This window comes from Gallus gallus, chromosome 2 (assembly GCF_016699485.2).
Source record: "Gallus gallus isolate bGalGal1 chromosome 2, bGalGal1.mat.broiler.GRCg7b, whole genome shotgun sequence".
Classification (NCBI taxonomy): domain Eukaryota; kingdom Metazoa; phylum Chordata; class Aves; order Galliformes; family Phasianidae; genus Gallus; species Gallus gallus.
In genome coordinates, this window is record NC_052533.1 from 88237987 (window position 1) to 88262955 (window position 24969).

Consider the following 24969-nt stretch of genomic DNA (forward strand, 5'->3'; position numbering starts at 1 on the left):
CAACCCTGCACATAGCAGGGGGGTTGAAACTCAATGATCATTGCGGTCCTTCTCAACCCAGGCCATTCTATGGTTCTGTGATTCTATGTTTGTAGTAAAATATCTTATTTAGCTGTGTTTATGGAACGGGATACATCGAGCATTTGCTCCCGCCATAACCAAGTGCTAGACTCGAAACACGAGTTCTGTGCCAGCCCCACAGCCTAATGATCCAAGGGGTTGCCCACTTAGCAGAGCAGACTGCAGCACACAGACATCTGAGCAAGCTTTAACTAACCTCACCCGGCGCCTGGTGCCAGCCAGAGCAGGTTAACGCACCGCACCTCACCGAGGCGCTGGGGTCTGCTGACATCTGGCATCACAGCAAACAAAGGGAGCGAATAATTACAGAAAAACATTTACATGGCAGAAGCAGTCGGCACCGAGCTCCGCGTGTGCTGGAAGGAAATCTCTTTCAGTCTTAGTGGTCCAGGACTCAGCTCGTCATCACATTTAAGGAGACAACAGCCTGACTTCCTTGCACGCACGGCTGGGTTTGTGGCCTTGCTTGGGGCTGCTCTGATGGCAGATGCTCTCAGGTCCCACCACACAGGACTTGGGGCAAGAAGGCGGAGTGCAGCAGCAGCAGCACCAGAGAGAAATGGGCAGCTCTGCTCCCACAAAGGGATGGTTTGCACAGCAGGCTAAAAAACTTGCACGCAATGTAAGTGACAGCGGGGGAAAAAAAACCAACAATAACAAAACACCTTGTGGAAGGCACGGATATTCCCTGAGCTTTCCCTATGTAAAAATGGTGACGGTGCTGTCAGTTCACCCCCAACTTTCAGCAAGGAGCTGAGCCGGCTCTTGAGATACCCGCCCTGCGCTGCTGACCGCCGAGCATCCCCGTGCAGGTGAGCGGGGAAAAAAAAAACCCAGGCGGTAAAAGCTGTGGGTTACAAGTCCCTGCCCCGACCCCGAGCCATCGGCTTTGCAGGAACGCCCCCGCCAAGCGAGAGGGGCTCCACACCCCGGCGTTGCCCCACGGCTCGCGGCGAAGCGCTCCGGCTGCTCCCCGCGGTGGGACCGCAGCCGTCCTCCCCCCCCTCCCGCGCAGCCCCTCGCTCCCCTCGGCCGGGGGAGGGGGCTGCCGTCACGTGTGCCGCCCGCTCCTTCCTCCCCCTCCCCCTCTCCTCCTCCTCCTCCTCCTCCTCCTCCTCCTCCCCCTGCGCGGCGGCGGCAGCGCACCGCCGGGCTCCGCTCCCTTTGTTGCAGGCGGAGCGGCGGGCGCCGCGCACAAAGAAGCGCGGCCGGGGCACCGCTCCCGCGCCCCGCAGCGCCCTGCCCGGCCCTGCCCGGCCCTGCCCGGCGGCGGCGGCTCCCCGCGGGGATGCTGAAGGTGCGCTCCGGCGCGGCGGAGAAACGACGGTCCCGCCCGGGCGGCGCCGCGGGCTCCGCTTGAGGCTGCGGGCCCTGCCGCCGCCATCCCGCCGCTCCCCCGCCGCCCCTCGCCATGGTGGCGGAGAGCCCGGCCGCCGCCCGGCCGCCGCCGCGAGCGGGACCCCCGCGGGGGCTGTGCTGCGCCTCGGCCCTGCTGCTGCTCGCCCTCTCGGCGCTGCCCGCCGCCCGCGCCTCCCACCCGCTGCCCGCCGGCGAGTGCCAGGGCGGCGGCAAAGGGAAAGGCGGCAACTGCTCAGGTAAAGCCCCGCGCCGCTCTGCCCACGCGCGCACGTGGGGGAGCGGAGCGGCGCGGAGGAAAACAAAGGGGCGCCGCTGCCCCGGGGGCTCCGCCGGGCGCTGCGCGGGGCGAGGGACGGGCGGCGGAGCGCCGCTGGGATGGGGCTGGCTCCGCGGACGGACGGACAGACAGATAGACAGATGGAGAGATGCCGGCGCGGTGCGGTTTCAGCGCGTCGGTTCGGCGTGACAGCAGCGCGTCGTCGTGCATCGTGAGGGATATGGCTTTTGTAAAGCGGGGCAAAGTAAATACCCCGTGAAGTTTCCGCTTCGCCAGCAGGGCTCGGGTCTCCCCTCCAGCCCCGTCTGGTGAGGGCGGGTCGTTCTCTTTCCCCCCTCCGAAGCGCGGCTCCCCACAAAGGGTCGGGGCGCCGCGCAGTGCCTTCTCCGAGGTGATGAACGGCTCCGCGCCGCCCGCCCCATTGTGTGCAGCGGGCGCGGAACTGCCCGCAGGCACGGGGAGCTCCGTCCCCGCGGCACCGGACCTCAGCCGTGGCAAAGTGGGGGACAAACCGCACCGCCGCCCGCTCTCGGTGTGCTCATTCGGTCTGAATTCACCCGGTTGGGTCGTCCGCGCGTCGTACCGCAACGCCGTGGCTGTGCGGTTGCCCGACTTCTGTATTGTGTTTGCAGGAACACCGTGGTTGTTCTTAAGGAGGGGTTAATAGGTCAATGTGTCGCCGGCGTTAGCGGCTCGGCCGTCAGAGACGTGTGGGTCTTTGGAGCAGAGCAGGGGCACACATCAGCGAGGGTGAGCGTGAAATGTCAGAAATATCGGAGGAAGTTTCTAAGACAATGTGGAGACTGCTGTTCGGGGAAGCGCTGCTGGAAGAGGGCATCCAGGCTGCCACCGCCAAGTACAAAAGGCAGAAGCAGATCTACGTGCCACCTACAACACGTATGGCAGGCGCCGGTTGTGGTGCCACTGCAAAAACGTGGGAGAAAAATCGTGCTTAAAAAGGCAGCAGCAGTCAGGTTCTGCTGCGTGGTAACTGCTTCACGCGTGATTGCGATGCTTCGGTTTTCCACGTTGGTTTTAAAGAGCCTGATATCAACACGTGGTGTCTGGGATAGGCTTTCCCCTCACTTACCCCAATACGGCTTCATTAAGTTTTAACGGGTAGGTCCCTCCCTGCCGGAGATGACTTCCCTGTATGTACACGTGGGGCATCAGCACCGCTCTCGGCGGACTGCCATCGCACACCTCGCTGTTTGCACAGGGCAGCAAACTTAGAGCTCTGTGACAGCTTTTGCCTCAAAAGCTGGGACTCACGTAATTACTTTCCGTGTTCAGAGAAGCAGAATCCAGACCTCGCCTATTACTTTGTCATTTTGATGTTTGTATCGGGTTGACCGAATGCCCTGGAGCAGTTTCTTAAACTTTCTGTGTTGGTCCCTGAGGCTGTAGCACTTCCTCACTGCTCGGCCATGTGTAGCTACCTTTCTTTTCTGTTATATTGTTAGGAAATGCTGAACTCCTCTCCTTAATTCCTCTGGAGCATACTGCTAAAGAAAGAGTTTGCTGTAGCAAAAGAGCACTGCAAGGTGGACGACATGGGCAGATAACATAAAAATTCAGATGGCTTTTCCAGTTCCGATTCTCTCCCTTCTGCCCAGGCACTGCAGTTCTATCTTTTGTTAAATTATGATATAATGGCGTCATCATTGGCCAAGGGAGGATCATATAATCAAGAGATTAGAGCAAGAAACAGAGAATTAGGACATAGCTGCCGTTAATTGATGATATGATGTGGACTTCTGTGCATTTGTTTGCCTGCCGGTCCCTACTTCACTAAGTAAGAAAACTGAAATAGCTTGATTTTAATTAGAATGCTGGACAAAACAGAAGTTGGTGGGGTTTAGGGCTTTTTGTTTTGTTTTGCTTTGTTTTGTTTTGTTTTTCTGGAAAAGAGAACAGGCACCAAATGTTAGGATTGATGTTTTGGAGATGTTACCTTATTGCCAGCTTTACTTGTAGTCATCTTGTGCAGCGCTTCTGGTACTCAATGGCTGTAAGCAGGATGGGGTGATAGCTGCTTATCTGCTCTGCTTGAGAGTCAGTCTTGTCCTTAATAAAGGCTGGGAAAGGAAGTATAAAATAGATTTAGTTTATGAGCTGCATTTGGGAATCCCCGCACTGCACTCTTCAGTTTCAGTCTGGATGGATCCCCTGTGCGAACTGTGTTGCAGCCACAGGGGTTCATTTTATTTCAACTGCCCAAATGCAGCGCATTGCAGTAAAATTTGCTTCAAATTTGAGCACCCAGGATTTTGGTTAGCAGCAATATGCCTCTGTTGGTAAGTATTTCAGCTTGTCCCTCCTTTATGTGATCATATATGCTTGTTGGGATGATTTCACACACCTCCTATGAGTCTCGTAGGCCATATGCTGCCCTTGGTTTCTTAATGTCTCTTTGAGCAATGTGTGTAAAGATAAAATTGTTTCAAGATAGCTGGATGAGGCCAAGGAAAAATTAAGGACATGTGGTCTTCCACAGAATTCCCCTTCTGAGGAGCATTAAAGCGCTTCTTTTGCACAATCGTTAACGTCTCTGAAATAGATTGTACATGGGAGTAGATGGAAAATGCTGATTAGAGAGAGCGAAGGGAAGAGCTGGACAAAGAAAAGTATCCATTGTGTGTGTAGGGTGATAGTGGAGAGTATGATGTGCTGTTTATTGAGCATGGAACTATAACCTGTCAAAAAGCTTATGAATTTTTAGACAGAACAGCAGAGAAAGCTATAGGGGAGCAATCCTTTACCACATACACATTACCTTAAGTTTCAGTATGCTTTAGAAAAATTGTTTCTGCCCTGAAATAATTCACAGAGTAAATTAGACTGAGAATGTGAAAATGGACAGAGGAGAGCGGTGAGGCAGGGAAGTGGCGAACCATCAGAAGTACAGCAAGCACAAGCAAAATTCATGCCTTATGATATTTTAAAACATGGTAGGATGAGAAGGGAAGAGTCTACTCTAGACATCAGAAGTGGGTTGAAAGCATCGTGATGCTGGGCAACAAGAGGGTCCTGAGAAGGGATGGGAGCGGAAAGCGTTGACCTGTACATGAGAAGAAGGGAATGAGGAAGCTGCATGAGAAAAGACAGAAAGCTGAGAATGGGAACAACTCACAAAGGATAACAAGAATTAGCCACGTTGTATGTACATCTTCAAAACGTGTTTCTGCTTGCGTGCTTGCGTCTTGTGTGAGCAGAGCTTTAGAGATAGAAGATTTGGGAAGGGCACAGAAGGTGAGCAGGAAGAGCAACGGGAGATGGCAGTCTCAATGCAGATAAGGCAGGCACATCCAAGAACATGATAATAACTCCAAGTAGTATAACAACCAAGGAGAGAAATTACACTAATTGTTGACTTTTGCACACACTCAGGGAGGGAGCAGTGCATTTAAAATATGTCTTCTGTCACTGTTGCTAGAGATGCGTGTACTAACATAGATAAAAAAAGATCTCTTTTTTGTTTGGTCCTCTCTTCTTGTCTGCTTTCTACCACTGATGAATCTGCTCTCATTCAGAATTTGCAAGGCTTTGTCCTTGTTCTCTCCTGCTGATATTGTTGTTCCCCATATCCTTGTCTTGCAGCAGAGGTTGTTCAATTAGGCACTCTTTATTTCCATTATTTTGTTAGATGATATCGAATCTGTTCTCCAGACACCGTAGCAAGGATCCCCAAGATTATCACTGCTGTGCCAGCAGAAGTGGCTCAGCATAAACATATTAAGAAAAACATTATCTGCACAAGTCACCTCTTTACTACTTTGATGTGGTGCATGTAACATATTTGTGCACCTGCAGTAACCAAGGACCAGCAATGAAGAATAACACATCTGTAGTTTGTGTGTAGACTGCTAGTGCTGCTGTCTTGTGCAGTGCTTAATAGCTTGTGGGGATTGTAGGAAGCAGTAAAAACAAAGGTCACTGAGGCCAAACCAAAGTAGCGATGCTTGAAATACGTTGCTTTGATAGAAACTGTCTCTCCTTGACTGTGGCCCTTGCCTTTGTAGTGTCTGCTTCCTTCCAAAACTGTTTGATAGTTAACAGGATGAGACACCGAGAAGCTTAAAAAGTAAGTGCCAAAAACTTAGTAATCAAGAATCTGTTAGGAGTTAGGAGCACAAAGTTTGAGGCACAAACTCGGTGCTTGTGACTACTCAGTCGTCTTTGCAAGGTTTTCAATCTCAGAAGCATCTAGGATATGTCTAGGATAGGCTCTCTTTCAAAAATACTGTCTACATTTATTGGCTAATTGCAGTTTTAGAGTTCAAACCAGGATAAAATATCACTATTTTCTGATGTGTTATCTATTATGTATGAGCTGTTGCAGTTGAGTACTTCACCTTTTTCCTTAGGATAAGCAGGAGTCTAAAGCTACTCAAATTGATAACATCTATTCTGTGAAGTGAAAAGCTCAGCTGAAGAGTGGTTTGGCCAAAGTGAGTTGTGTGTACACTCTTTATCGGTCTAGGCTTTTGCACTATCTGAAGCTTGGATCCATTGTGCAAGGGAAGAACATAAAGCTGTGCCCAGTCCACCTGGTGCACATGAAGGCAATGTGGGTTGACATAAACCTCAGACACTTGCTGTTTGCCAGAGCTCGCCCTTGTTTGTGCCTGAGCTCTGCATGACTCTGTCAGCCAGAATCTGATGTAGCCTCAAGCCTGGCTTTCATCTGTGCTTAACTGCTGGAACAGGCATACTCTCTGTGCCTTTTGTTGTTGTTGTTGTTGTTGATGATGATGTTGTTGTTGTAAAGATTAACTAAGTAGGGTTTTTGGTTCTACTGTGTCATTCTAAGTTATATAAGACCAAATCAATTTGTGTTAATGGTGTGAAGCCAGATTGGCAAGAATGGAAAAACAGGGGATGGTTTGGGGATACAGGTTCAGGTAAATTAGCCTAGCTGTTCTAAGAAATACATGTCTTGTTTGTTTGTTTGTTTGTTTGCATAGACAAACCTGATCTGAAATGGTATATGGGACTTGAATAATTGGTTATTTTATCTGAGACTATGACTTATGTTCCCACAGATGAATTACAACAGTCAAGCCAAGTAAACTGTGATATGTGTTTGTGCCAATTGAACTTCTGAAGTAAATGATCTAGACTGAGTCAGGTTACATATCACTTTGAGAAACTATCATAAGGCATGAATACAAATCAGCTATAAGGAAAAAGTGAGAATGATTAAAAAGAGAAATTAAAACTCAGAGAATACCATGCATGTATTTGTTTCCCCATAGTGTAATTATTTAGCCATGGAATGTCCTTGTGATGCAGATTCTTATGCTGAATTAAGAGTGAAAAGGTAATTAAAGTGGAATTGAAAGTGTCAGAATAACAGAAAATCAACTCATAACAGGTGTCACTCCATCACTGTCACTAGTGGGAACTGATGCTGCTATGGAGCAAGTGAAGCTTGACTGAAGAGACTGGATGGGATCCAATTTCTTTACTGTTTCTTGAAATGGGGAAAAGAACAGCTATGTTTGTCATGAAAAATGTTGCCAAGAGAACCTTCCTTCTGTACCCAGACCTTCCTGATAACTCCTGTTACAGGGAAAACAAGAACCATCTTTATTAGGAGCTGTCAGGCACTTTTATTGCTGTTGATGTAAGGATAAGCATTTGTACGTAGATTCTGGTGTTTTTTTTTTTTTCTAGAATTGACAGTGCACTGGATAAAGGGAAGAGTTAATATTTACTTGGATTTGGAAAAAAGAAAATCTGTGGTCAGGGTCTTTGAGTGAAGAAGCAGGAAAGCAGAGAATAGCACAGATATTGACAGGAGGCTGGATTTTCCTTTTTCCTATAAAGAGATGATCGTGTTCCATCTCTGATCAGCAAACTGAAAGTGCTTGTGACTTTTCCATCACGTGGCCAAACTTTGGCATGTGTCCATGTAGGAGGTAGGAGAAGTAGTTTCCAAATTAACTATAGATGTAACTTTTGGGGAAGAAAAAACGATGAGCACCAGGGATGTTGAAAAAGGATCGGTTTTTATGACTGTAGATGATAGCTTATCCTCTCTGGTAAGTCCCTACAGATGCTATGGAACAAAAGTGGTGATAGAGGACATGTTGTGTTTATGAGGAATAAGCCTGTCTTTTTGTAAGCCGTCTGCAATATCCAATAGAGCTAAAGACCAAGGAAGTTCTATGTTTGTTATTCTTAAAAAAAATATAAAAAAAAAATCTATTACAAGAATAGCTTTTGATAATAACAAAAAAATAAATAAATAATCCACTGTAGACTAAATAATCCTCTCTACTAATGGCTGTAGTTTATTCTTAGATCATCTTGAATTGTTAACAATTTAGAAATACAGAAAAACATAGGAAGAAAAAAAGGAAAAGTATGAGTGTGAAGTTGTATTCTGTAGATCCTGAGTGCGTAGAGAAAAACATACTGTACGAAAGAAAACCACAGTAGTTTTTTTTTTTGTGAAGCCGTTTCTTGACAAAATGGTTGCCCTTTTTGTAATATTTTTCCTCCAGAAAGGATAAAAAGATACAGAAAAAAAATTGTTTAGGGGTGAGTTCAGCAATCAAAATGTGATGTGATGAAATTAAAATTACCTGAAGAACCTTATTATCTGCTTCTTTGTCTTGATGAACAACTACAACATACCTTTAGTTCCAATTTACTTCACAGTTGGCTTCAAGAGGACCTGAGAGCAAAATTCTTTCATCTTTCATTATTAGGTAGATACCTGGTAGCACCATTAGTTATTTAAATGTTTAGGAGTCGCAGGTCATATGTTCTTCAGTGCATGTATTTATTTATGAAAAGAGAAAAAAGAGTCAGATCTATTTCTCCCCTAAGATTCTTACCGTGGAACATTTGCCTTATGTGAAGTGGGGGTCGTGATGCCAGCAAGCTCTTTGAGTACCTAGCAAGGTGACCAGAGGAATTCTTTCTGAGCCCATTATGTCCCCAGGCCCAACTAGGTAGGACTGGGACTCTGAGCAAGGGTTTGCATGGGTTTTGCAGAGGTGCATTCCTCTGTACCAGTTACAAAGTTATTATTAAACCCATTTCAAGGCTCCATTTTTTGTAAGTTGCTCTGCGACTGCCTTACTAGTCACAGTGTGGTTTTGTGAGGAGGTGGTGTTTAACTAGCAAATCAGGATTTATTTTAGGATAATTTCAATTCTAATTATAGGCGACGATTTCTAAGGACTGAAAAGACGAGTCTTTTCTGGTAATAGATTATGTGTTACAGCAACAGTGTTTAAAGGATCAGGTTCAAAATAAAATTAAATCCCTGTAATGCCTCTCTTTTGACTTAGTATTATAAAAATAAATTCAGTTGCAATTACAGTCTTGAAACAGTCACTTTATATAACAGTGTTCAAGCTGGCAGGATCCTCATCCACGCCTCAGAAATAGCGTTAATTAAGACCAGCAGGAAAACACGTGAAATGAAAGAGGAGAAAATCAAGAACAAGACAGAACTGTCAGTAAGTTTTCTGAAGGGAAATTATCCTTTCCGTAGCTACCACATCCTCCCTTAGCCAACTTCTGCCAGGCTGGGACCTTGCTGCGCACAACAACATCTTAAAAAGGAGTGCTTGGCAAGCCAGCGCAAGGACATTCAGGCTGTGGGATGGCTTCTGCAGTCTGCTCTGGAGGCATAGCGTGAGGCTGCGGTGGGCTGCCCCTTCTCAGCGCTCGACCTGCTGGCGGGTGGCAGCTGAGCTCCTCCAGGCAAGGCCCCGGGGCCTCCTCCGCCTCACCCGGCCACATGGGACCGGTGTCAGAGCAGATGGAGGCGGCTGGCTGAGCCAGAGAGCCGGCGAGCTCCGGTTAATCTGCCCTTGAGTGCTGTGGTGTGTTTGGGATGAAACGCTTAACCTTCAGAACTCTGATTGCCTCACCCCAAGCCCAGCCCTGCTTATTTCCCAGACTGGCACATATCGGCCCTGTTTCAGCAGCCTATTGCAGATGAAAAAACCTGCCTCAGACTGCTTGAATTCCTCTGACATGGCATCTGATGATGTGAGAAGGAGCATCCGGCCCACAGTGAGGTTGTGCTGTCACATCTACTCACACATGACCGTAGAAAACCTAAAAACCCCTTTCAGCAGTAGGTGAGAAAGTGCCCCCCTGCTTAAACCTGAAGCACAGGGAGGTGTTGGGTGAACCTCACAGGAGTTTGACTTGCTCTCCATGGTTGCACATACAGTTTCACACATAACTACCAAGAATGAGTGATTAGATAAGCATTATTTGCAGAAGTTGCTGAATTTCTTCTAAAATGTTAGTACAAACAAGTACCTTCCCAATTGCAGCAATAAAGCTTGAGATCTGGGCTAGCCAAAGGTGTCAGTGCATATGCAGAAAAAAAAAAAAACAAAAAATAGCATAGAATAGATTAGGCATACAAAATGTGGGAAAGCTTTTGGAAATAAAAGTTTTAATTGTTAAAGTGTCCATAAGCCTCAGGGCCAAGATGTAAAGTCAGTAGGTGGTTGATGAAGACGTCTCAAAGAGCATTTTCAACAGGCATGTCCATAGATAGATTGATAAAAATTGGTATGTAGGTACCAGTTTGTTGCTTTAAAACTCAGGGAAGCACTGATCTAATTAAATCTTTACATTTTGCTAATTAGCATTGACTCTGGTTGTGCGCTGCCTCTCTCTCATCCCTCTGGGAGAGGCAGAGGTCAGTTCATTGTGCCAGGTGGGTTCTCCAGGGCAGAGGGGAGCAGCAAAACATCCTAAGAAAAGCCAACGGGGTCCCCCTGAGCAATAATACCAGGTGCAGCGGTGGGCAGATAAGCTGTCACCTTCCTAAAACATGGTGTTTTAGGATAGATTTTCCTTCATCCTCCATTTCTCACATAGCTTTACCTGGATAATTCTGCAAGGCAGAGTCCCTTTTTCCTGTCTTGACTGGAATTTCAGGGTTATAAAAGTGAAAATAAAATAGACAGGCTCGAGTTAAGATTATAGAAATTAATTTTCTTTCTTGTACAAAAGGTGGATTGGGAAGGCAATTTGTTTAATTTTATTTCTCCCGTGGCTATCTGCAAAGGATGTCCCTTTGTCTGTATGTCTACACAGAATGCCTTTGTGAAAATACGTATATATGACTGAAATGTGCGAAGTCAGTTCTGAGCTGTAACAAATAGTCTTTCTCACATCAGAATCTTGCAGTTGTCTTAGGTATGCAACAAAAATTTTGGCTATAAAATACAGAGAACAGCTGCCTTATTTTTGTTTGTTTTTGTTAAGTGAGAAGAGGTATATCATTATCTCAGTGCTCTTTGTTAAAGCCCTGTCTGTAATGTAGAAGAGTTACCCAGGTGAGAGAACACAACCTCCACATTTGCAAGTGATATTCACGCTGCTGGCTGAGCAAACAAAGAGGAACTGTGGAACCAGGCTCAGAATTTGAGCGTTTTGGGTGATTTATCTACCAGATGGTAAATGCAGTCCAACGTAAAAAATTAGTCTGGGAGCAAGGAATCAATCATCCAGCACACTGATCAGGAAAGGGATTTGGGTGTTATAGCAGAAAAATTAATGAGCTGGCAATCCGCAGCAGAGCGGCATTAAAACAAAAAGATACCATACTGTAATAAAAGGGTCCACATACAGAAGACAAAAGAGATGAATATAATGCTTTGTTAGATACTCGATAAACCTAATCAAAAGCAGTGTATGGCCAAAAAAAAAAAAAAAAAAAATCCCCAATTATTCAAACATAATGGTGAAATTGTTTGGTATCAAAACCTGGAAATGCGAGTTAATGTACAAATGTGAAGTTTTTTTACTGTCTTCACAATTTTTTTTTTTCCCCAAAAATACAGTCTGTTGAGTCACGGTAATTACTTATTGGTAACATATATTTATATGCTCCTTACAGTCACAGTATAATGGACTTGGAATTATCTAAACAAGATTACATAAGAGGTGCCAGTACTACTTTATGGAATAAATATTTTTTTCTATTAAAATCTTGAAAATGTTTCCTTAGCCCCTTTCAGTTACTCAGGGTGGAAGAGCTCAGCATAACGCCATTCTTATAATCAAACTCTCTCCATGACTTTTCTCAGACTTTTCATGGGAAGTCCAGCCAGAAAAGACAAAGAAAAAGTGGCTCCTGTACTCAGTTTCCACTTCTGTTTCTATTTTTTCTAAGGATCAGGCACAGGTTAGGCTGCCTGAGAGGTGATGATGTGCGTGGGCAGTAGGACCGAGCCTGGCAGCTGTGGGGCTTCTTGACACAGGTGGAGACCTGGCAATGGATCCCACCTGAAGCTTGAGGCAGCAAGGGGACTTCTGTGAGAGCTGGTAGCTGAAATAAGCAGTCTGAAAAGTCTCTCTCTTCTACTGCTGAAAATCATGTGAAAGAAGGAGGTTGCAAAGTGGTTATTCTGCTACAGAAAGCTGCCTCAAACTGCTCTTCTGTGAGTAATGTCTTTTATTTCTGAAAACAGTCAAAGAGATAGGAAACTGTGATGCCATACTGTCCTCCAATTTTGTTTCTTATTCGGTTTTTGTTTTTCTTGATAGCTTGGTGAACAGCTAGTGAAGTCTTGAGTGTTCCTGTTCGTCATGTCAGCATAGTGACCAAATTCTTTCACTTACCATTTCTGCTTTTTGTTTTGTTTAGTTTATTTGCTTTTAAATGCTGCCTGGAGAAATATTGCTATAAAGATAAGAGGACAGGACCTGACTGTCTGACCATGTAACCAGAGGAGTAAAACCCACTACTTAAGGCATTTTTTGAGTGCTAATTACTGATTAATATCAAGGAGGGGCTGCTAGATTATAATTATGATTTATCTATGTATAAAACAACAAACAAACAGACTTATCTGCTAGAGTAAGCAGGAGGAGCCTGCAAATACTAGTTTCTTACGGCTGTACTGGTTAAGACTGTAGAGACACTTGATGATTTTCCATAGACTTTTACAGGAGCTGTAGCAAAATCTATAGCAAAGGGATAGACCTGAGTGCCTATATTTCTCCTAGACAGAATGGCAGTTTTAACTTTAAAATTTTGCAGAGCATGTCAGAATATTTTCTGATACTGTGCTGAGTTGTGTTTACGTAGCTCCAGTGCACCAGGCTCAACCTTGGTGTAAGTAGCAGTTCTACCTCCATCAGCACTTGTTTACCTTGAGGCTAAAATTGGCCTTTTATTTCCTCTCAGTTGTATGGGTGTGAGATGAAGGGCAGAATTTAGCTATGTGGTTATTTACATACAGGGGTTTCCCCTGGCTAAATTTATAAGTATCTTTTTGTTGTTTTAGAGGGTCACGGTGTTGTTGAAGAGGGCTGAGGATGCCTATGGCCCCACATTCAAGCAGAAGAGGTGGGTTAGATTCAGAATGGCAGCAGCACGGGGTCTGTCAGTGCCTTAGAAGTGAGATGATTCAGAACAGATACAGTTGTGCATCTGTGATCCTCGTCATGTGCCCGCTCTCCCCATGGGCTGATTGCTGGATTTGCAGGAATAAGGGGCTCCCCTCCAAGCACTGGAGGATACTGACAAAGCCTGTGTGTCCTTTGCTACCTCCAGATGAGGGCAAAATGAGAACCAACCACTTCCCTGCTTCTCTGCTGTAAAGCAAGTAATAGCAGCTAATTTATGGCAATTAGGAAGCCTCCCTTAAGAGCCGTGAGCTGACACCGGGTGCATTTTGGCACGGGCTGCGCTCGCTGTGCTCCTCAGCCCTGGGAACCTTGGGAAGACAACTTATGAGCTGGCTAATCCGGCGTCACATTTGCAAAGGGAATCCCCAGTGGGGAAGAGCGAATAATTTCCACCTGCTTTGTGCTGCATCAGTGGCACGATAGCAGCCAATGCAATCGATGAGCGTATTCGGAGGAGAGGCAGCATGTTGGCTGTATTTTAGATATTGCATTTCTTTGTCCCAGATGCTGGCCATCACAGCGTTGGTCACATTGACTCGTTCACCTGGGCCCTCTTTGTACCTGCAACCCTGATGGCAACGAGGCACAATGTAAGGATCCCACACTGTAGCACAGTGATAAATTCCCAGCCCCTGAAAATCCCTCCGAGGCTGTCAGAGGGGGTTAGCGGAAGCTTCGGGAATCATATTTTCTCCTTGCGTTTCGGGAAGGATAAACGAGCAGGCAGAAAGGAATTATTAACTATAGATTGAGCTGACAAGTCTCTCTCTGGGAGGTAAATGCATTTCGGTAAGCTGAACAAGTCGTCAACAGTGATTTGTTTGTTAAAAGTCTGATGCAGTTGTTGAAGTTTTAGAGCAGCGGAGCTTACGACTCGGCTCTTTGCCGGTCCGTAACTTACTGGCATTACCAGAATTCATTAAGTGGCCCAAACGAGCGGCCAGGGGCTTGTTTGTTTGTTTTCTCCCCATGACTTTTATGGCGCTGGTGGTTCTGCTACTTTTCCAGGGTTTTCCTGACTGTTTAATCATGGTTTTTAAAATCATCCCTAAATAGTATAGCGTATGGGTGTTCGGAGGAGAGAGGATATGCAAATCTAATTATTCTCCAGCACTACTTGGAGTGTTATGTTTCATGGATATTACACAAGCGTTAATTTATTTCCTTTCTCAGTATGCAGAATAGGATTCCATTGCTATTTTTACGTAGGTATGTGTATCACAAGAATACACGGCAGTAATATTTTAATTTATAGATCTATTAAGGGATTCTAATGAAATGGAACACAAGAGGAAACTGTTTTTTGTATTAATTTGGAAACTGTTACATTTCAATCTCCTGTGTGGAAAATGCTCTTGTTGGAATTGGCTTCAGTATAATATTTGGGAAATAAAGTACCCCGTGTTTCATTTGAAATCAGCAACTGCTTAAGGTATTTTTATAAATTCTTGATTTTGATGTAGGCTGGAAGGAACTGTAGAGATCCAGAGGTACGATTCTGTATAGTCAACAAATACACACTGTGGTGCAGTCAGATTGGTATCCTCAGATGGTAAAGCTAGAAAGACTATTGCGTTGGAAAGGGATAATCAGAAACAAATGGAAAATGCTCACCCATGTTATAGGCTTGCAGGAAAAACTCCAAGAGGAGCAAACTCCAGAAAGAGATCCTTCCTCAGTGGCAGTCAGCCCTTAAATGGGATCTAGGAGAGGTGCAGCCAGGCTTCACCCTTTCCGGTCACACCGCTGAATTGCCTTCACCTGTACTCCCACAGCTGACTCAGTGCTCCCTTCAGCTGATCAATCAGAGGTTCAGGCCATGATTCAACAGTTCCCATACAGATTCCTTCTACGTAAGTTTTCAGTCGTAGTCCTGTTCTTTCCTTCTTGGAAAGGTCCAAAGCTGTAGAACAATCAGTGTTGAGACTAAAGTCTTTCAGAACACAGACACTGAGACATCCTTTAGTTTTCTCTTTTAGATAACTCACTTCTTAAGTAAGTCCACGTTTCATTTCCTATATCCAGTTAAGTTCTGTAACTCATTTAGAAATAGGCATTTCTTCCCATGCTTTTAGATAGCGAGATAATATTTGCAGAAAGGAGCTTGCCATGCGGGCTGTCTGCTTTTGCCGACAGTCTGTTGTCCATATGGCTGGAGGAGATCTTCCATGTCATTGTGGTTGCTGCTTCTGCACTGAAGCCTATTCCTCAGCACGAACCTCTTTCTGATCTGATGTACTAATTGCTTAACAGTCTCTTATCAGTGAAAATCCAAATTTTGTTTAAAAAAAATCAGTATGCAGCTTAATTTTAAAAAATGGAATCGAAAGAATAGATTTTAGGGGCGTTATTATTAGAATATCTTGCTCTTAGAACCTGTGTTCAGAAATTTCCCACTTCAAGAATCAGTACATTCTGATGTACTTTTTTAAATGTCACCCGTGGACTAGACTAGGCTGAAAACTGCCTTAGCTTTTTGTGTAAAATAAAGTTTGGGCATAAGCTTAATGTTAGGAAAAACAAAGCACTACTGAACAGCTTCCACTGGTATGTGTTATTGCATCCTACTTAAGTGGGGAAAAAAAGCCGACCAGAGGATGAGAAGTCCCCAGTTGCTGAGTATGTCTGGAAAGTCTGTTTTGAGTAACTTGTCCAGCATTGCACAAGGCCATTAGAATTGCAACAAATAAAATTACTTGGAATCTTCTTTCTGAGGACTTGATTTACTCTATTGTTATGGCTTATCATAACTTCCCTTTATTTAAAAAAAGAAAAAAAGACTCTCCCTACCAACAGCTAGGGAAGATTTAGAAATCTTGCGTGGCAATCTGATTTTTTTTAAATAGCTGTGAGAAAGGTTAAAATCATTACATACTGGCAGAGACTTCTCACTTGAATTAATGGCTTAATGGGTACCATTGAAAGCAGTTCTCCTATGTGAACCAGGCACATGAAAACAGATAATTTTGCTATGTACTGACATGAAAGCAAAGACCCAGCAATCCCCATCTCTGTGTCAAGGCTTGGGGTCAAGCGCATTCCAGCCCCTTTTGGCAGCCTACGTTTTCAGATGGATTGGATGGGTTTTCTCATAGGAGAATCCAATGGTCTGAGCTTTAGAAAATATACCTCCATCATTCCAGCTTGTGGCTCAGCTCCTGTGTAAGGACATGGAAAAGCTCAAGTGCCTTTAGTGGTACAAGTGATACAATTGCTTAAAAAAAAAAAATATATATATATATATATATATATATATATATATATACAAATATGTGCTCTGATTTGATTCTTAAGAACAACATGGCTGGAGTTCTTGTATTTAAACAACAAGCCTGAGTGCTATAAACAAAACAGGATGTTAGGGTGGAAGATGTTACACAATATTAACTAAAAGCACAGTCCCAGCTCTATGTATTATTTCAGTTTAGGAGTTTGCAAGTCACACTCAAGTTGAAGAGCTCTGCATTTGCCTGAGAAAGTATTTACAAGTTGGGAAATGCCAGCATTTTGGACTGTCCTTGGGTGGTCAGACTCATTTGCTCAAATAGGTGAGAGCTGCTTTCTCATCACTTTCTCATCTTTGTGAGAATGTTCCTGAAATTCCCTCTCAGAGGAGCTTGCAGAAATGTTGTGTGCAGCCTTTTCTCCCTGGCTAGGTAAGCGTATATATATTTAGTTATGGAAAAGAAAATAATACAGATGTAACAAATATGAATGATATTTGTTTTGTAGAAAAAAATCAGCTGAATAAGAACACTGGAAGGCGCTTTTACAGAGCAGGAAGGGGAAGTTATGGGTTTTTTATTATTGTTATTTTTTAAATGTGAAAGCCCAGATCAGGATATGTTCTTACCAAGAATTGCCTTTGCCCATGATTTCACCCTCCTGCTGCTGGCTGTGCATTCCAGCACAGACCTTGGCCCACTTCAGCCCTCAGCAAACCCTACTCTCAGCCATGTCCCCTCACTAGGACAGAGTGGGCCAGCAATAATAGAATCATTAAGGTTAGAAAAGACCTCTAAGATCGTAAAGTCCAACCCACACCCACTGTGCCCACAAACTGTGTCCTACAGTGCTACATCCACACGGTTCCTAAACACTTCCAGGGAGGGTGACTATCACCCCCTCCCTGGGAAGCCCATTCTAGTGCCTCACTACTCTTTCTGGGAAGGAGCTTTTCTTAACATCCAACCTGAACCTCCCCTGGTGCAACCTGAGCCCATTCGCTCTCATTCTATTACTGTTACCTGGGAGAAGAGGCCAATCCCCATCTCACTACAACCTCCTTTCAGGCAGTTGTAGAGAGTGATAAGGTCTCCCCTGAGCCTTCTCTTCTCCAGATGAAGCAATCCCAGTAGCCTCAGCTGCTCCACATAAGTCTTGTGCTTCAGACTCTTCATCAGCTTCATTGCCCTTCTCTTGGTGTTATTAGCAGCTTCCTGATTGTTGTGATGGGTACCAGCGCTGACAGTGCTGTGAGGTGGAGAGCAGGAAGAGATAAGGAGGAGAGCCTCAGACTAGTCCCCATCAGCACCAGAGAGCTGCCTTCCAAACCACATCATCACCACACCTAGAAAAAGACACTGCAATCGCTATAGCTGCAGACGTGATAGTCCATATATTTCTACCACTGCCTTGAAATTGTGGATTTCAGGAGATTTAGGTTAGGTGTTGGGGAACTTTTTAACTGAGAGGGCAGCGAGGCGCTGGCACAGCTGCCCAGAGAAGCTGTGGTGCCCCATCCCTGGAGGTGCTCAAGGCCAGGTTGGATGGGGCCCTGGGCAGCTGAGCTGGTGGGGGGCAGCCCTGTCCCTGCTTGGGACTTCGTGATACCTGAGGTCCCTTCCAACCCATGCCATTCTATGATTCTGCATAATGGACAGAAATCTTGTGAACTCAAGATCTGATCTGTCTGAAGATGAGGGTGCTGTGGGGTGTGCATGGGATTGGATTACTAGAGAAATTTCCTGTGGAGTTTTGTTGTAACTGAAGACCATCAGACACAAAAGGTTTATTCCCATTTTCAGTCTTACATAGTTAGCGTAAAAGCACCGTGTATGATCCATTTTCTTCTTTAATTTGCCTTGTTCTTCATGTTACACTCCACTGAAGATATTTACTTTTATTTCTGCTATTCCACATGGCAGAATTTATCTGCAAGAAAGGAATTTAAGTGCAAGAAAGCTTTTATAGACAGAGATTGAAGCAGCAAGACATTAGGCAGGAATCAAATGCAAGATGTTAAGCACTGTCTTTCCTGAAATCAAGGAGCAATTAAACTTCTTATTTCACTGACAAACTTGAAACCTGTAAAGTAATACGGTAACATAATGGGAAGCAGCCCTTAATGAGCTTATGCATTTATTGCAAGTTAAAAAACAGTTGCATGTTTGGCAAACAAAATACTGAGAATACATTATCATTAAACGGTGGTGATAATGTAGTCAAAACAATAGCAAAGTACATAAGCCTCACAGAGCTTTTAAATTTACTGTATCTTCTTTGAGGAGCAAAAACAAGCGAGGAAAGCACAACACAGCTGTAGGGGGAAAAAAAAAAAGCAGGATTAAATCAGGAAAGCCTGCAAGCTAATGAAAAAGAGCAATCAGGTTCACCTTGGATAGCAAAAACAAAACAACTCCAAACAAAACATAATATAAACCTTTTATCTCAGAGGAATCCTCTTTTTCAGGGTTAGCCTCTCTGGAAACAGGCTCAGTGGGAGACTTTAATCACCTAATCAAACAAGTAATAGAAATGATTAATGATTCCTAACCTGTTCAAACCCAGCATCTCTCGGGGTCTGCTTCATCACCTGAACTTACAAGATCTACATCTGCCAGCTTGGCTCGTGAGTATGAAACCCAGGGCACAAAGCAGGCTATTTCTAAGAACGGTGTGAGCCCTTTCTACTTCAGCAAGGCAGCTGATTGGCAACACGGCTGGAAGCATATAGCTTTTTCCCTTGCGTTTATGAAAATGGCCTTCCCAGGCTACAGGGAAGCTGAGGACACAGTGGCAATAGTGTCCTCTGCTACTGCCCTTTCCAGCCCAGCTCCGACAGTCTGTCTGTCCCACTTGCATTTCCTTAGCTTAAAAAAGAGACTGCTGTGGGAGATGATGTCAGAAGTCTGAATGAAGCATTTCACTGCCAGCACTCTCCGTTCAGGCCCTTCCTTCATGGAAGAAAGTCAGCTGGGTTGATCATGATCTGCCCTTAAACTGCTGACTGCTTCTACTAGCCTTGTCCGTTCCGTCTTTGAAGAGGGACTCTGAGAGGATGTTTTCCAGGGGCAGTGGTGAGAATGGCTGACGGACTATACTCCAGGTCCTCTTCCCTGACCTCCCTAAAGATGGAACAATGTTAGCCTTTCATGGGTAATTGACAACAGCCTCGCAGTCACATCAGTCAGTCCTCTCAGATCCTCCAGTAAAACCCATCTGACCTGATGGAGCTGAACATACCTGATTTTTCTAAGGAGTCTCAAACCTATTGCTCTGCTGTTGGCTGTCCTTGTCTTTTTCTGAATGGTGTCGATACCTGCTGTGATTTGGGAGCAGGCTATGAAGACCTGTAAGACAAAAGAGACACAGTGTGCTTCAGCCTCTTCTTTGATGCTTGCTGCCTTTCTCTTCCTCATCCATCAAGAGATACGTTTTTCCTGAACAACTTCTTGCATATGGCATTCCCAAAGAATTGTTTCTTTCTACCCTTAATGTCCCTTGCTAGCTCCAGCTAGGCTTTTTCTTTCCTGTTTTTGTACCAGAGTGCCCAGAGAGTGCTTTTGTTCTCTCCCTTTGTAGCCTGCCTGTGTTTACACTTGTGTGCTCCCTTTCTGTACCTTCAGTTCATTAAGAATCTTCTTCTCAGCCAAGAAGGCATGCTGCCAAAAAGGTGAATGCAAGACAGGGAACAGTCAGAGCAATATAAAGGTGTGCATGTGAAAAATATGGTGACTTTTCTGAAGGAGATAGCTAGGTGGATGAGGACAAAGACTGTAAAATAAGATGTAATGGTGTCCTCGTTTGCCCAGGAAGAGGATGTTGATAGTAAGGAGGTCAGAGTGAGTGAAATGCCAGATTGTTCACCCTGTTTTTGGTAAAGTTTTCATTTCATGCTGAACTTCATAGTACTGCAGACACCTTGCTACTGAGATAGGTGTACGCAGTTGAGTGTGTGGTGTCGGGAGCAGAGGGGGCAGCAGGAAAGTAACATAAGCAAGAGCTTTCTGAGGCAATGGAATTTTTCTGTCTCTCTGTCTAGGAAGAATCCAGTGAAGATTAGTATCTAAGAGGAGTTATAGAGGGTAATTGACTGGATATCAGAAAAGGTGGGGCAGGATGGCAAAGCCAGTTCTGTGGAATGAGAAACCTTATTCATCGGAGAAGAGGAAGTTAAGGATTAAAAGATCAGAAAGAAGAGTTCATTACTAAGTCTAGGTCAAATGGATGAGGTAGGCTAAAACGAGCAAGAAGGGAGAGGTCTTCAGTCAGAAGTCAATGAAGATTGAAATTGCTTGAGTTCAAAGTAAAAGTTAAAGGAAGAGGGAGAGGCAAATATAAGAACAGAAGGAATACCTAAAAGGGGATTTTGAGACATGAGCTTGGAAGGAAAGAGATCTTGCTAGACTTTGAGGAAAAACACGAAGTCATAGGGTGAGAGTAGCAGTTCTTCATTGCTGTTGGAGAGCGGAACTGGGTTTTCTGGGGACACAGCATCATGGTGGTGTGGGATGGCAAGAGGGGCATGGGCAGCACAGGAGGTGCTGGAGAAGGAACAGAAGAAATGGCCTTGAGAGATGGGGAAGTCTTGGATCTAGATGATGGACTGGTTAGTGAGGGGAAAAATACCATTGGAGAAAGAGCAATGTGCTGAATGTAGAGAAAGAACTCTGCCACTAAAAGGCAGGAGGGGGAAATCGGTTAATCAAAAGCCAATTTCTTTCTTCCATTTTTGTCTTCCTTAGAACAAAAAACGAGAACAATCCTTCCCCCATTAGCATATCTTTATTTAATTAGTTTTATCAGTCATTGTGGTTTCCAATTAGATATATATATATGTATTTTTTCTGTACTCCTCTGTTTAACAGACCATGAGGAAAATTGACAGATTAAACCCCTAATCCTGAATATATGCACGTGCTTAATTCTGAAGTCATATACTTATGTTATTAACTCTGTTGTTAGACCAGAGCTGTAGTGCTCAGCTGCTTTGATATGTTGAAAATAAAGATGCTTTCAAAAGGATTTAATACTGTTTCAGACTTAGCAGATTTGGATATTAGATCAATAATACTTAAAAATAAAAAACAACAACAACAAAACCCAAACCAACAAAGCCTCAAAGGCTTGTCCTTTCTTATCTTGATCATATTTTTCTACAACAGTAAATTCCATAGATTTGTCATTCATGAGATTTTCAGAAGTGCAGGCCTAAGTTATTTGCTTAATATTTACTGGTACCTTTGAAACCGTCTCCTAATTTATTTCAGCAAAAGAAGTGTCTTCAAATGCAAAATGAAATCAGTGTAATGCTGGACCTAATCTACAATGACTGGATCAGATCTGAAAGGTAAAAACAGGCATCGTCCTGTTTTGGAATTAAAAATGTGGAGCACGAATGAGCTGGGTTTAATCCTCATAGAAGAAGAACAGGTTGCCCACAGAGGTTGTAGAGTCTCCTTCTATGGAGATATTCAAGACCCATCTGGACGCCTACCTAAGTGACCTATTGTAGGGTACCTGCTGTAGCTGGGGGTTGGAATTGATGATCTCCAGAGATTCCTTCTTATCGTTCACAGCTAATTCATTCGTGACATTTGATTAATAATCGTTAGTTGAGATTTTTCACTGGAGCATTCCGTTGTGTTGTCTGGTTGAAAAGAATGAAGCTGTATTGTCAGGGTTTTCTCAGCATGCTCTGACTTTATTCCTAGACTTGGTGACAGAGTGAATGAGAGTGATACTACAGAGGTTTATAAGCTCACTTAGAGATCATTCTGCAGTTGCCCAGTTTTTATCCTGTAGTTTTTATGGAAAAATGCACAAATGATGTTTTAATTTTGTGTCTGTAACATCAACAAATAATTCATATTCTTCTCTTTTTCTTTTTTTACAAAGTTACTATCCATCATAAATGTTAAATTCTTACATTATTACACTGTCTAAGCCTAGTGTGAACATGCTGGTCTTCATTAACTTTTATCTTGCCAACTGCAAGAGAGACTGTGATGAAATGGTGTATCCGGATTTAGGTTTCCAAATCATTACATTTACCAATACTTGGGCTTTTTTGCCTATTTAGAAGTATAATATAGAGTTGAAATATGCAAGCTGTTTTTGAAGGCTACGATTCAGAAAGGATTATAATTTTCACAGGATTTTTCAGAGATTTAGTGTTTCTCTTAATTAAATGTCATTGGTATCACTTTGGTTTGGTGACTTAGATCTGGTTGTGTAGTACAGGTGTAATAGAGTACAGGTTTTGAGGAAAAAAGTGTTTGGAGAAAAACAGATTACAATAAATGTTTCCAAGACCCTTTTGTGAAAGCTAATATTTACAGTTGTATTTGAAAACCATGCATTAAATACAGGGAGAGGCATAGCTTCTCTCTCGGCCCTCCAGGGAGATATAGCACACTGGTGTGCTGCCCGAGGCACAGCACAGACCAGGAATGGATTAATCGGAAAGCCTTCTAGTTGAATATTCCTGCTTTGTGTGCACCTTCCTGCCTCAGTGCAGGGCCTGCTAGTTCTGGGGGACCTTTGCTGACCTGTTTGGGAAGCGGATAGGAAGGCAACGCTGTGATGAGTGTCTGTTTTTCTTGTTATAGCACCGGGTCATCTGGGTCGTACTTTGCTTCCATAATTCTTGCTCAGTACTAGGAGGAAGACAAAGCAAATGCTGTGTTGCTGTGCTTATCTTGTACGTGCAGTGATTTTTATGCAGAGGCGTTCCATGACATGATTTCAGTGCTCTGACATTTGGGCAGTGTTTGGGTTTGAATGGATGGATGGACGTAGGAGTCACTGAGGGCTAGGGCTTGATTTGTTTGGCAAAAACCTGCTGAGCGATTTCAAGATAATAAAAGAGCTGCATTGTCTCCTGTGTGACACCTTAAAAAAATCCCCAGTGATAGCTTTCTGCTGGGATATGTTTTGCTATTACTTCACATTATTATGTGCTATATTTACCAATGCAAAATGAGGTTAGTTAGCTAGATATGACAGGAAAGGTGTAGGAGCATATTTTCTGTGCAGAACATCCTTCCTATGGGAAGGCAACCAGGTCTCACACAGCTCAGGCAATGAGCAAGGAATGATCTCTGTATGAGCAGTGTCTCAAAATCTTTCCCCTAATAATTGCACATGTAAAAAGAAATATATATATGTCTATATATGCATATATGTGTGTATATATAGACATACATATGAAAATGCATGAAACCAGTGTTGAAGAAGGGTTTGTGTAGAAACCAGCTGCCAGGCTGGGATTAAGGACAGAGTGGTTCAGATTGTTATGAAAGTGGAAGCAAGTCTTCACTTGCCCCCCTGCTATGCTCTGCTGAGTGTCAGTATGGGGTTTTATGCTTTTGGCTTCTTACACTGAGCTGCTATGACTGCTGCAAGGATCTGACTGATCAAAAGTGACTGGATATAGCGGGTTGGTTCTGGACACAGCGTGTATGTGTTATGTATATAGGTCTTGTAAAACTAGAAGGCCTCGTGCCTATAACGGCGTTCCGTACAAAATGCTCTCCTGTAGCAGCGGTACTAGAGCAGTGCCAGTATCGCTAGTTTGCTAATGCTAACAGAGTTACTCCTGTAGAAACAGTGTGTTAACAGCTTTACTCCTTCAGGAACAGTGATATTTCTTCAGCAAGAATAGTTCTGGCAGAAATGGTCTTGCAACCCTTGGGAAACAGCTCAGAGCTGAATTCTGTCCTCTGCAGCCCTCCTGTGCATGAGAAACAAGCCAGGATTTCCAGCTTTTCACAGTGGACACAATTCAGACTTCAGAAACTTCCTTAGCAGTCTGTTGGTTTCTTCTCCTTGTGGATCTGTGCTCTTATTTTTTCAGCTCTCTTGCTTTTGATACCCTTTCCCTTGCTGAGATTCTTCCTATGCACAGCATTCTCCTTAGCCTTATTGCATTATTTCATAGCAAGCTTATGGACTGAAAAGATAACGAGGAACCTTTCACCTAATTCTGTTCTGCCAATATGTTGTTGTAACAAGCCCACGGCCGTGGTATGTGAGTACCTACCTATAGCACATTAAGCAGAGCAAGAGCATTTGTCACGTGGGATCCTTTCCTTCTCTCTCTCTCCATCCCCTGGGGAAAATTGGATGCTGATTATATTGCTATACTTAATGAGTTTATTAGTGGAGCAGAAGTTGAGGAGTAGGAGAATGCAGACATGAGTAGAAATATGGGAGCAGCAGGTTTCTCTGTCTCTCAGGTGGCGTGCAGCTGTCTGGCAGCACCCAGCTCGTTCCAGCAGGCTGTGGAGCTCTCCCAGTTCCTGTGCTGATTCCAGGTCCAAGGACATCACAAACACCACACCAGGGACAGTTTCCCAATGTTTGTGTGCTCAGTCATGCCCTGTGTTGGCCAAGAGTCCCGTTGTCTTCTTCCTACATAGGAACTCACATCTTCCAAGAACTCTTTGCGTTTTATATACCTGTACTTCTACATTCTGTTTCTTGCAGCAGAAAAAAGATGAGCACTTGTTCGTGAACTGTATCAAAAACTTTTTTTTTTTTTTTGTGCTAAACGTTTAACTGCAAGGCCCAGCAATCAGGAGAAGAGCACAGGAATTTTAAGCAACCTTTTATTTCCTACT

At 44.0% G+C, this 24969-nt stretch overlaps 1 protein-coding gene across 2 annotated transcripts in view; it reads left to right on the forward strand.

Moving 5' to 3' along the window:
- The first annotated feature begins 1241 nt into the window (after positions 1-1241).
- TMEFF1 (transmembrane protein with EGF-like and two follistatin-like domains 1) overlaps positions 1242-24969 on the forward strand; it is a 119849-nt gene continuing 96121 nt past the window's right edge. For both annotated transcript variants that reach the window (XM_015282401.4, XM_040696424.2), the window contains exon 1: positions 1242-1676. In XM_015282401.4, coding sequence (XP_015137887.1) covers positions 1493-1676 — 184 coding nt within the window. In that variant the 5' untranslated portion in view covers positions 1242-1492. The remainder of the gene's footprint in view (positions 1677-24969) is intronic.